Genomic DNA, 13,364 nt, shown 5'->3' on the forward strand with positions numbered 1-13,364 from the left:
GGACAAAGGATCTGAACACACATTCCTCCAATGAAGACACACAAATGGCCAATAAGCACACGGTAAGCTGTTCAACCTCACTAGTCATCAGAGAAATACAAATCAAACCACAATGAGATAACTTTTTCTCTTGTATTCACAAGAATGGCTATAATCAAAAATAAAAAAAAAAAACATTAATGACAAGTGTTGATGAGGATGTGGAAAAATCAGAACTCTCATACATTGGTGACAGAAATGTGAAATGATGCCCTGACTTTGGAAAATAGTTTGGCAGTTCCTCAAAATATTAAACAGAGTTACCACCACATGACCCAACAATTCTACCCAAAAGAAATAAAACCATAACAATATGGAGAAATGAAACTTATACACAAATGTTCATAGCAACATTTTTCATAAGACCCAAAAAGTGGAAATAACCTGAAGCTCCATCAACTGAAGAATGAATAAACAAAATGTGGCACATCCATACCATGGAATATTATTTGGCCATAAAAAGGAATAGAGTATTGATGCACGCTACAACATGGATGAACCTTGAAAACATCAAGCTAATTGAAAGAAGCTAGACACAAAAAAACACATATTGCATGATTCAATTTGTATGAAATATCCAGAAATAGGCAAATCCAAACAGACAGAAAGTAAATTAGTGGTTGCCTAGGACTGGAGGGAGGAGAGTTTGGGGGCAAATGGGGAATGTACTGCTAATGGGTATACAGTTTCTTTTCAATATAATAAAATGTTCTATTTGTGGTGACACAAATAAAATGACAGATTGTGGTGATGGCTGCACAACTCGTGAATATACTAAAAACCATTAAATTGGGTGAATTGTATGATATGTGAATTATATCTCAATAAAACTTTAAGAAACAGATGAGTTCGTTTTGTGCAGCATTTCCACTGTTCTGGTGAGAAAAAAATACATATACGTGGATGAACTACTAAATACGAATTATATAATTTCAGTGATTCCACATACAAGCTAAATGTTCTTAAAAGTGCATTTAAAACTAACATTGCACAATATCAAGATGAATGGTAAAATTCATGCAATAAAATTTAATTTTTTTCCTTAGAATAACATTGAATAGCATATAAAAAACACTATGACAAGTTGGGAGAAAAACCACAGAATAAAGGAAAAAGCTTTATATTTTAGTACATTTAACAGCGTTTTTTTCCTGCTTTTTGAAGAAAGAGCATATTTTCATTTTTGCACTGGGCCCTGAAAATTATGTAGCCAGCCCTGGCACAAATCTGAAAACCACTGCATGGAACGTCCTGGAAAGTACAGAAGCAAAATCAGAATATGAATGTGAAGAAAAATTTCCCAGCACCTTGCTCTTTTAACATCTAGATGTCCCTCAAGTTAACAAAGTTACATCAAGTGCTCTTGGTAACTAGTAGAACTCTGAAACTTGTTCAAAAATCATCTATTCTTGAATAAGCTTAATTCAATACATCAAAGTCAAAAGAAATAACAAATAATTTATTAAGTAATGATCATGTGTCAAGCACTGTGCCAGGCACTTTCCTAACATTATCTCATTTAATTCTCACAACTTTGGGATATTATAACTCCCATTTTTATAGATTAGACAATTAAGGTTTCAAGAGATTAAGCAACTTACCCAATATCACCCAGTTAGTCAAGAGCAAATGTGTGACTGGAACCTACACTGCCCTATCCAAAGCCAGCAGATCCACCTCCTTGTTCAGCTCTCAGCACTGCTGAGCAGTAGGGAGAAGCACAAACTCAAAATATAGTGGGTAAAATTCTGGGTTTTGAAAGAGTATTAGACGATGGATAACAACAGTTATAGGCCTCAATGATACATCCGATATTAAAATACACATCAACTAATTCATAGATCAACTACATGAAATTACCGTCTCATGAATTAGCATGGTGGTGAACAACCCTGTTCACAGTCCTAGATGCTCAGCTTTTGGCAAATTCCTTATTTAGTGATGGTGCTGTACGAAAGATACAGACATAGTAAATTTGATGTAAAGTAATATTAGATGATTCTTAAGGCCAAAAACTGTACTTTAAGGGATATGTGGAATGTTCCTGAATCTCAAGCCCCCAAGGAGATACACATGTGAAAAACTGATATTAATTAAATATCAGAATAACTTTCAAAATTCCTATCTAGAGGGTCTATGGCCTACACAACTGAAGCACTCTGAGTTTTATCACGAGTCCTACCACAAAAAAAAAAATTATATTGTATTCCCTCTCCAACTTCAAGTTCCTCTCACACAATTTCAAGTTTATGCAAATTTAGTTCTACAAAGCTTATTAAGAACCAAGAAATTTTGGCATTCCCAAATTTCATGTCACTCCTGGAGATGGGTCAGTCAGCAATGGAAAGACAAGTAAAATGGGATGACAGAGAGGAACGGTTTCTGCAGTGACACCTGGGAAAGGCAGATCCAAGCTGTGGAAGGCACCCCACCACCGTCTGTGAGGGCAGTAGGAAGACAGGTACATAAATGACCACAAGTGCTCTGACATGGAGTCATCAAGGGCAGAGCTGGGGTTCTACACCCAGTATTTGGGAAAGGTCACCCAAAGCTTCTCCCACCTCCAGCACACAAGTTCTTCTGTGCCAGTAGAATGATAGCAAGGAGCTGGGTGTCCCAGGAGTCAACAACTCCAAGCCAAAAATCAGAAAAATAGGGGCTGGCCCAGTGGCGTAGTGGTTAAGTTCACACACCCTAGTTAGGCGGTCTGGGATCACGGGTTCAGATCCCAGGCACCGACCTACACACCGCTCATCAAGCCAAGCTGTCGTGGCATCCCATATACAAAATAGAGGAAGATGGGCACAGATGTTAGCTCAGGGCCAATCTTCCTCACCAAGAAAAAAAAAACAGAAAAACACTAAACATCTGGATGGAGGAACAGACAGAACATGCACTATTCTCAGAGTGCATATTATTCAAAACAATCCAAAATGCATTTACAAGGATTCCATTGAAATTCTAGGCAAGAGGAGTCTGAAAAGATTCTAACACACAAAGGATAACAGATATTAACAGCGTAAAATGAAAATTTATTGTCTTTATTTGGTGCTCTTTCTGGATTGTTTTATTTTAACTGTTAAAACATTTATAAGGGCTTTCAAAGCTAAATTCCAAACTTTATTTCCACATGTCTGTTTTCTCCTATAATGCCTCAAGTTCCTTGAATTACCTCCTTACCAAGGTTTTCAAGAAATTAACCTGTACTATTATATCTGGATATGATCTTCATAGCTCTAACATCGTCATGAGTGAATATCTTCCAATATCTACTAAAGACACTGTGGAGAATAAAACAAAAGCATACAGCTCTCAGAGACTTTACATTCTATCCTACTGCATACCTCTGGGCTTGGCAACAAAAGGAAGACTAGCACTAGAAATCATGCTGAGAGGATATCACATCCTTTGGATATCTACACCTCTCAGGACATATACTTCCAACAGTCACTTAAGAAGGAAAGGGGGCCGGCCCAGTGGCGTAATGGTTAAGTTCAGCATGCTCCGCTTCAGCAGCCCAGGTTTGCAGGTTCCAATCCCGGGTGCAGACCTACACCACTCACAAGCCTTGCTGTGGCGGCAATCCACATACAAAACACAGGAAGATGGGCAGAGATGTTAGCACAGGGCCAATCTTCCTCACCAAAAAAAAAAAAAGGAAAGGAAGAAAGGATAAAATACCTCAAGTGTAATTAGGAATGCCTCAGTCTCCTTTAACCTCAAGTATAGAACTACAGAGACGTGAGGTATACTCACCAGGAGAGTAGGGTAGGCCAAAGCTCCTGTTACCAATTACCACAAACTTAGTGACTTAAAACAACACATACTTATCTCATAGTTCTGGAGGTCAGAAACCCAACATGGGTTTCACTGGGCTAAAAGTAAGGTGTCAGCATAGCTAGTTTCTTCTGGAGACTCTAAGACAGATTCCATTTCATGACTTTTCCAGCTTCTGGAGGCCACCCACATGCCTTGGCTTGTGGCCCCTCCCTCCATCCTCAAAGTGCATCACTCCAACCTCTGCTTGTCATCATATCTCCTTTTCTGACTCTCACTCTCCTGCCTCCCTCTTATAAGGACCCATGCGATTACATTGCACTCACCCAGATAACTCAAGTATAATCTCCCTTTTAACATAATCACATCCACAAAGTCCCTTCTGCCATGTAAAACAGCATAGTCACAGGTTCCAGAGATTACCACATGGACATCTTTATGGGCCACTGTACTGCCTACCAGAGAAAACTGATTTAACTCAGTTTAGCAAAATCAAATACAAAGAATCCTCTATATCTCCATCCCATTCCTTTTTGCTCACTGGTATAAAATGTGCTATAAAATCATTTCAATATATGTTGGTTATCGGATTTGTATCGACTACATCCTTCCACGATAAGATTTTATGACCATGATGAGAAAGAGAAAAGCAGCCCCTGACATCTGGCCTGCTACTATCAGCTAGGCCTTGGTGTTGCTACAAACTGGCTAGCAACTCAGAGTGAGGCACTCACAGCTAGGGCTTGAGGATTCTCCTGTTGAAGATAAACAACTTAGAGAACATCAGAGAAGGCCACTCTATGACGATAATGGATAAAGAATAAACAACACTACTCTGTATCACGCTTGAATAAAGACAAAAAACATGAACACTGCCCAAATCATAAAAATGGCAAAACATCTCCCCACCCTGGATAATATGAATAACTTGCTTCTTTATCAATTACAATTTTAGCCTCACTCTAGTCTTCTTGCCTTCTAGATAAGATTTATTAAGATACCCAATCACAGAATTATCTCTGCTTCCTAACTGCATCCAATACAGACCAAAGCCCCAATTCCTTAAATTCTTCTCAAATCACCTAACACAAGCCCAGATCCCACTTTAAAAATTTCCTTTCTAGGGGCCGGCCCGGTGGCGCAAGCGGTTAAGTGCGCGCGCTCCGCTGCGGCGGCCCAGGGTTCGCTGGTTCGGATCCTGGGCGCGCACCAACGCACTGCTTGGTAAGCCATGTTGTGGCAGCGTCCCATATAAAGTGGAGGAAGATAGGCACAGCTGTTAGCCCAGGGCCGTCTTCCTCAGCAAAAGAAGAGGAGGATTGGCGGATGTTAGCTCAGGGCTGATCTCCTCACAAAAAAAAGAAAAAAAAAAAAAAAAAATTTCCTTTCTAGGGCCGGCCCTGTGGCTTAGCGGTTAGGTGCGCACGCTCTGCTGCTGGCGGCCCAGGTTCGGATCCCGGGCGCGCACCAACGCACTGCTTCTCCGGCCATGCTGAGGCCGCGTCCCACATACAGCAACTAGAAGGATGTGCAGCTGTGACATACAACTATCTACTGGGGCTTTGGGGGGAAAATAAATAAATAAATAAAATCTTTAAAAAAAAAAAAATTGCCTTTCTAACATTGAGATGCCCCACGATTCCCCACGGTATGCACTTTCCCTTTGTACAACATGCAATAAACCCAGCTTGTCCAACTCAGGTGTGTTCCTGGTGGTCTCTGGCAGAAGGGCAATGACAAAGGTCAGAAAAGACCATGGACCCCCAGACAACTTCATTCCAAATTTATATACAAGATTGGTAATGGGCTCCCATCTTCTGCCCTATCCCTTTCTCAAGCAGGAAGGGATAAAGTTTTTATCTCCAACACAAGGAGTAACCCATGAAGGTAAGTGCAAGACCCTGGTAAGAAAAGGCAAGTAAACTCACCTTGGGAAACAGTATGTGGAGGATGATTCCTGGCATCCACATTATTTCCCCACTCCTATTTGGCCAAAAGAAAGCCAAATAAATAGGAGGGTCCTAAAATCTCTACTGTTGTAGAAGTCCGAGTCAACCCCAGAATTGTCTCCAAAAATATTACAACCAGGTGAGGGAGCTTAAACCATAGCCAGGATAAGGCAAATTTAGATTGTGCAGCCAGACCCCAAAACTCCCTGCCAGCTAGCTTCACAGGCTCTCCTGATCCTTTCATTAGCCTTACAATAAGCCAACCTCACATTTTATGTAACCAACCTAGTTGGATCCCACTTAACACTGTCATGGTGGAGATTTAAACTTTATAGGACTGTAAATATAGTACAGGTTGTGCAGTCAGTCTGCCTGGATTCAAACCTTGGCTCCACTGCACACTGACTGTGCCACCATGGCAAGGTGCTGTAAAGTACCTACTTCATAGGGTTGTTGTGAGACTCAAATAAGATAACCTGGTAAGCACTCAATAAATGTTATTTATTATTAATTTGATGAAGGGATTATCGGGGGTTTTTGGTACAGTTATGTACTAATCTGTGATCATTTTACAGTAATAATATATTGGTGAAAGTGGCATCAACGTAAGAAAACCATTTTGAAGGTATCATCTAAGTAAATGCATCCAAAGAATAGATGTACTGAAAGACAACTGTTCCTGTGCAACCATGACAGGCATAAAGAACAGATATATATAAATTACTGTCAATGTTTCAGTTCTCCTGCTGGATATTAATAAGCCAGAGTCAATGTTTAGTATCCTGGGCAATGGTTCATGTGTGCATATTATTTAAAAATAGGTTAATCAAAAGCATGTCACACACAGACCAACAAAAAGTTTGTGTATGAACCAATGATTATAACTAATCCAATTCTCTGCACCTGAAGTACAAAAAAAAGGAAAAGAAAGGAAATGGATCATTACCATTACCTGATATTAATAGATAAAGTCCAATGTGATCACTAAAGTAACTGACAAGAGAACTCTGAGATATTCATAATACTAAAGACAAAATAAGATTATTACATGAGTATTTAAAGTTAAACACTACATCATCTACAAAAGTTAACTCAAAATGAATCAAAGACCTAAAGGTAAGAGTTAAAACTATAAAACTTCGAAGAAAACCCAAAGGAAAATCTTCATGACATTGGACTCGGCAATGATTTCTTGGATATAACACCAAAAGCACAGCCAACAACAAAAATAGATAAATTGGACTTCATCAAAATTAAAAAACTTTTGTGCAGAAAGGACACTATAAACAGAATAAAAAGGCAACCCACAGAATGGGAGAAAATATTTGCAAATCACATATCTAATAAGGGATTAATATCCACAATATACAAAGAATTCCTAATACTCAACAACTAAACAACCCAATTCAAAAAAGGGCAAAGGACTTGAACAGATATTTCTCCAAAGAAGATACACAAATGGCCAATAAGCACATGAAACAATCCTCAACATCACTAACCATCAGGGAAATGCAAATCAAAACCACAATGAGATACCACTGCACACTCATTAGGATAACTTTTTTTAAAAAAAAAAAAAAAAAAACAGAAAATGACATGTGTTGGCAAGAATGTGGAGAAACTGGAACCCTGGCACATTGCTGTTGGGAATATAAAATGGTGCAGCCAGTGTGGAAAACAGTATGGCAGTTCCTCAAAAAATTAAACACAGAATTACCATATGATACAGCAACTCCACTTCTGGGTAGATATCTAAAAGAATTGAAAGCAAGGTCTCAAAGACATATCTGTACACCCACATTCATAGCAGCATATTCACAATAGCCAGGAAACAACTCAAACGTCCACTGACGAATGAATAGACAAGCAAAATGTGGTACAAACATACAATGAAATATTATCCAGCCTTAAAAAGGGAGGAAATTCTGACACATGCCACAACATGGATGAAACTTGAAAACATTATTCTAAGGGAAACAAGCCAGACACAAAAGGACAAAAATTATATGATTCCACTTATATGAGATACCTGGAGCAGTCAAATTCATAGACAGAAAGTAGAATGGTGGTTACCAGAAGCTGGGAGGAGGGAGGAAAGGGGAGTTATTGATCCATGGGGACAGAGTTTCAGTTTGGAACGATGAAAAGGTTCTGGAGATGGAGAGTGGTGATGGATGCATAACAATGCAAATGTACTTATGCCACTGAACCGTACACTTAAAATTGTATGTTATGTATATATTATCACAATAAAAAAGCTAAACAAAAATTATAGCATTATATGGCAAAACCAAAAAGAGGTGAACAACTAAAAGAACTGGCAAAAAGCCCTAAAGAAAAATCAAGCATTTATATTCACTCTAAATATGAATAATTTGAGGAAGGAATGCCAAAGACTGGAAACTCACTAAGCTTGGTCACTGTCTGCACTGGTTCTGTAGAGAGTGGAGTATATTCACCACCCAAGGGTGCTGGTCAGGGGAAGTGGGGGTGACGAGGGGCAGAACTAAGGAACTCTAGAATCAGTGCCAAATCGAATTGTTTCCACGGTAGTAGACAAAAGTAATAAAGCTCCTGGCTACTATAACATGGGTCCCTGTCTCAATCCAATGACAGAACATCTAATTAATTTAAAATAAAGCCAAAAACAAAAAGACCAATGGAACAGCATAGAGTCCAAAACTTACCACAAATATACAGTTACCTAACTGAAGCGAGCAGACATCTATGTGAAAAAAACATATATGATTCTTACTTCACAACACACACAATATATAAATTCCAGATGAACTGGAGATCTAAACGGGAAGAGCAAATCAATGCAGCATTTAGAGAAAAGCACAGGAGAACATCTTTCTAACCTTGGAGGAAGCGAAGATTTCTTAAATAGGACATTAAAAAGTATTGAGCATAAAGAATAAGTTTTGATAAAGTGAGCTATATTAGAAATAAGAATTTCTGCTCATCAGGAGATATCAAGCCAGTGAAAAGGCATCCACAGAATGGAAAAAAAAATTTGCAATATATGTATCTGATCAAGGTATCATATCCAGAATTCGCAAAGAAGTCTCGCAAATCAATATTGAAAAGATAAACTAATCTAAAAATAGGAATAAGACTTGAAGATACTTCACAAAAGAAGATTTCCAAATGACCAATAAACATGAAAAGGTGCTCAAATTCATTAATCATCAGGGAAATGCAAATAAAATCTTTTGTGCAATAAATACTATGACACTTACTAGAATGGCTAAAATAAAGGAGAGAAAATACTAAGTGTTGTCAAGATGGGAAGCAACCATACCTCGCATACAGTGCTGGTGGGAGTGTAAACTGGTACAACCACTCTGGGCAGACCGTTTAAAAGTACCTACTGAAGAGGAACAAATGTACAACCTATAACCTAGCAGTTCCACTCCTAGGTATAGACCTAACAGAAATGCATACACGTGTTACCAAAAGACATGTACAAGAATATCATATCCAAAAGCTGGAAACTACTGAAGTGCCCACCAAAACTAAAGTAAAAATAAACTGTGCTACGGTCACACAGCTGCAGCACCGAGAATGAATTATAACCACATACAACACGGAGGAATTTCACAAACACTGCTGAGTGAAAGAAGCCAGGCACAAAAGAGGGCATCCGTAAGGTTCCGTTTATATACAAGTGCAAAACTAACCTATTACTGTCGGGACAGGGTTACTGCTGGTGGAGCGGAGAGGAACTGGGAAGAGAAAAGGGACGGGCCTCTGGGGTGCCAGTAAGACTGTTTCTCAACCTGGGTTCAAGATTACACAGGTGTGTTTAGTCGGAAACGCTTCCAGCTGTACACGGTGATCACGCACTTTCTCTGTTTATTTTAGCTTCAATAACAAGATTAAACTTAAACATGCTGTGTCAAATTCCACTAGTTCAGACTTTATATCGCCTCTCTGTTCAGAGCTATGACTTAGCAAAGTGATTCTCAATTTTCAAGATCAATAACTACACAAATTAGGCAATTCTAAATCAGAATTTTTCACCTCAAACCAGGAGCGTGGCTGAATTGGGGAGAAGTTAGTGGGAAACGGGGAGGGGTAAGTACGAACACATGACACTGACATCTTCTCACCGCTATGCAAACACAGACAGAATGATAACGGAAAGGCGAAAGCATCGAGCCGGCTTCCCAGGACGCGCCTGCCCCGGGACCCCCGCCAGCCCCCGGACCCGAGGAGGGCGCCCCCGGACCCCCGCCAGCCCCCGGACCCCCGCCAGGCCCCGGACCCGAGGAGGGCGCCCCCGCAGGAGGAGCTCCGAGCGCGCGGGACTCCCGCCCAGACGGCGGTTCCGGACGTAACGCCAGCGGGCCGAGCGCGGCCGCGGAGGGACGGGGAGGGGCGCTAGCGGGGACGGGGGAACGAGCCCGGGCCCGCCCCAGCCCACACGGGGCCGCGCGCGCCCCGCCGCACACCTGCGCCGACAACTGCGTCCCGCCAGGCCCCGCGGTCCCCGCCAGAGGGCAGGGCAGAGCCCCGGACCGCGAGGGCGTCCCCGCGGGAGCACCGGCGGTTCGGCCCGACCCGGGACCGACGGGGAGGGGGCACAGGGGGCCGCCGCGGGGACCGGGGGAGGGGGCACGGGGGCCGCCGCGGGGACCGGGGGTGGCGGCGAGGGGGACGGCGCACCGGGCCCGCGGGGGGGCGGAGGGAGCGGGGCGGGGCCCGCCCGCCGGCTCACCGTCGACTCCCGCACTTGGCTGTGGAAGTGCTGCTCCCGCGCCGACACCTCGTCCTGCCCTTCCATCCTCCCTCATGCCCGCCGCCGCGCCGCCCGTGTCCGCGCGCTGCGCCGCACCATCGCCCGCCGGCCCGGGACGGGAGCCGTCCGACCGCGGCCGCCGCAGGCACAGCCACCACGACCCGGCCGCCGCCTCAGGCGAAGCCGCTCGGCTGCGGAGGGCGGGCGCCGCGCGGGCCGGGGCGGGGCGAGGGCGGGGCCTGACGTCAGAGGCAGGCGCCGCGCGTCAGAGGAGCGCGCCGCGTCGTCGGCCGGGCCTGAAGCCGTGAGCGGGGCGGGGTCTGGGAGCTGGGGGCGGGGCTTGAGGCCACGCCCCCGGGGCGGAGGCTGGCGGAGGGCCCCCGGAGCCCGGGAGGGTGCGATTGGGATGGGTTCGCGGGGCGCGTTCTCCCCGCGCTAGGGTGAAATAATGTCGTGGGCGCGCCGGCGCAGCCTCGGCGCTCCTGTTCCCACGGGAATGAATCGTTTATGGCAACTCCAGTGAGTGCCCCTCGCGCGGCCCCCGGCGCTCAGCACCCAGCTCGGCCTGCGGGGCACTGGGGCCGAGTGAGCTGGTCTCCCGCGGAAGCTTGCGCTCAGCCCAAGTGGGTAAAGGGTCGGAAATCGGTTGTTTCAGAACGCGCTTTGGGCGGCAACCTGGCTTCTCTGGCTCTGATAAGGGGCTTGGGCAGCCGGAGGTCTTGGGCTTCCCCACCTGGAAAACGTAGATAGCCTTGAATGTGAGGTCCTTGCCAGATCGCAGGGTAGCCTTGATCCTAGAGCGGTTCTATGACGCTCCGGAGACCTTCGACAGCACGTGTATTTGGGGGACTGCCAAACATGCAAAACACATTCACCCCCATTCTCCGTTAAGTATATTTTGTTTGTTTTTTTGCGGTAAAATTGAGTTTGAAGGAATAGTTGTCATTTTACTTTTGGATTTATTTGGCTATAAGGAGGTCATTTAAATTTCTATTGGTTGTGATTTTTTTTGGCATCTCTAATTGAGACTTCTTAGGAAGCAAGAAAATCTACAAATTGCTTTCAGATGATTTTTATGATGTATATTTATTTAGGTTTTGCAGTATTTTTTTGCAATTTTGAGTTAAATTTTTTTTCACAACTCGAGCTTTTCTGTGACCCCTGAATAGCTGTGCTAAATACTGTGCCTATGATGCATTATACCTGAAAATGTTGGTAATGGGAAGACTTGGAGAACATGCAACTTGTTCTGAGCGAGTGTCCCTGCTGTCACAGGCTGATAAGACACCAGGAATAAGTTCCAACTGGTTAAATTCAATGTTCACCTTTATTTTTAAAATGTCTCAGAGCCCTGAAGAACTGAGGAAAGACAAAGAAGTATTTTTCTGGACACCTACATTCTGAGAGCTGGGTAAATACCTGCCTGAACTGACCTGGATAATTTCTGGGGTAATCTCTCCAAATCAGAGGGTAAGCAGATCAGATTTTAAGATGTGTGGCATTCAGACACATATCCCAGAAAGTGGATGCGTGTGCCATTTCTGGTCTTTCTAACCCAACACTCCAACCATCTAGACCTTTTCATTTTCTTTAATTAGTGCAGTTGTCTACAGAGGTTCAGCCACCTTTGTTCTTAATTGTTTCCCTGTCTTTGATACTTACACACTTAACCCAGGGTAGCAGATTTCAAAAATGGCTACAAGCTCACCCCTCCCTATACACTCCCTATACACCTGTGGCTTTGCCCCTCCTTCATTAAGAAGTGGAGTCTATTTTCCACCCTTTGAATCTGGGCCTGGACATGTGACTTGCTTTGGCCAAAGGGACATTAGAAAATAAGAAGCTATTGAGAAGTGCTTGTGCATTAGGGCTTGTCCCTTCTTAGGGCCACTGGGCACCCTCCAACTACCACTGTGTATATGAGCCCCAACCAAGCTGGAGATAGGTGGCCCAGTTATCTCCATCACCCCAGCTGCCACCCTCTTGTCTGCATCTCTCTAAAAGATGAATCTCCCCAAAACACAGTTTTTCTCCCCTGCTGAGGGCGCTGCAATGCAGTTACTCCCGTTAACTACAGAATAAAATCAAACTCTTTTAACTTGGCATTCAAGACCTTGACTTCTGGGCCCCACCCTGCCTTCCAGCCATCCCCTCCACTTCTTTCCTAAAGAGCACCTTCCCAGAGCCTGGCTTCCTCCTCTCTCCACCCCCCACGTGTCTTCCTAGTGCCGAGGCCCAGCACCTTTACCCGTTCCATATTCTCTTTCCTCCTGTTCAGCTTCAGCCTTACCACCCCTCAGTGTTCACACGGAGACCTTCCTTCTCCACAGAGTCTTTTCTGACAATTCCAGGCTCTCCGTTCAAAAATATGGACACACAGTGGAGAGAAAACTGCTTCAGTCCTCCTCTCTTAGAGCTTACAGTCCAGAGTAAAACAGAAAACCTAGAACGTTATGTTCTCAACCCTTTCTTTGACGCTTAGCACACATGTCCTTATATTTTAAGTCAATATTTCATGTGTATGTGTCTATCCACAGTCACAATATAAGCTCTTTACAGTCTGGAGTATCTTTTCTCACATCTTGTAAACTTCTGTGTACTTCCTGCAATAGCTATTAGAATGCCTTGCACAGACTCGACACCTAACAAATATTTATTGGTCAGTAGATTGGTTGCCCTTAGAAATTCCCAAAGCTCTTCAGAGTTCAGTAAATCTTAAAATTTCCATACCAATGTAGATGATTGTATGGACATTGCCATCGTTTCCACCATTACTCATATATCCACAACTGAGAACTTTGTGTGTTACTATCTACTACACTATTACATCGTGTCGTTGAAACTTTCAAAATTCA

The 13,364-nt window shown here is 43.4% G+C and overlaps 1 protein-coding gene across 3 annotated transcripts in view; it reads right to left on the bottom strand.

Annotated features, from left to right (window-relative positions):
• Window positions 1–10,664, bottom strand: part of LMBR1 (limb development membrane protein 1) — a 155,629-nt gene extending 144,965 nt beyond the window's left edge. Inside the window, exon 1 of one of the 3 annotated variants that reach the window (XM_058534122.1) lies at window positions 10,489–10,663. In XM_058534122.1, the coding sequence (XP_058390105.1) occupies window positions 10,489–10,554 (66 nt within the window). In that variant the 5' untranslated portion in view covers window positions 10,555–10,663. Of the gene's footprint in view, window positions 1–10,488 lie in introns of all 3 variants that reach the window. The other 2 variants (XM_058534132.1, XM_058534113.1) reach the window with 2 other exon arrangements.
• Window positions 10,665–13,364: the final 2,700 nt, after the last annotated feature.

This window comes from Diceros bicornis, chromosome 3, assembly GCF_020826845.1.
Source record: "Diceros bicornis minor isolate mBicDic1 chromosome 3, mDicBic1.mat.cur, whole genome shotgun sequence".
NCBI classification, from domain to species: domain Eukaryota; kingdom Metazoa; phylum Chordata; class Mammalia; order Perissodactyla; family Rhinocerotidae; genus Diceros; species Diceros bicornis.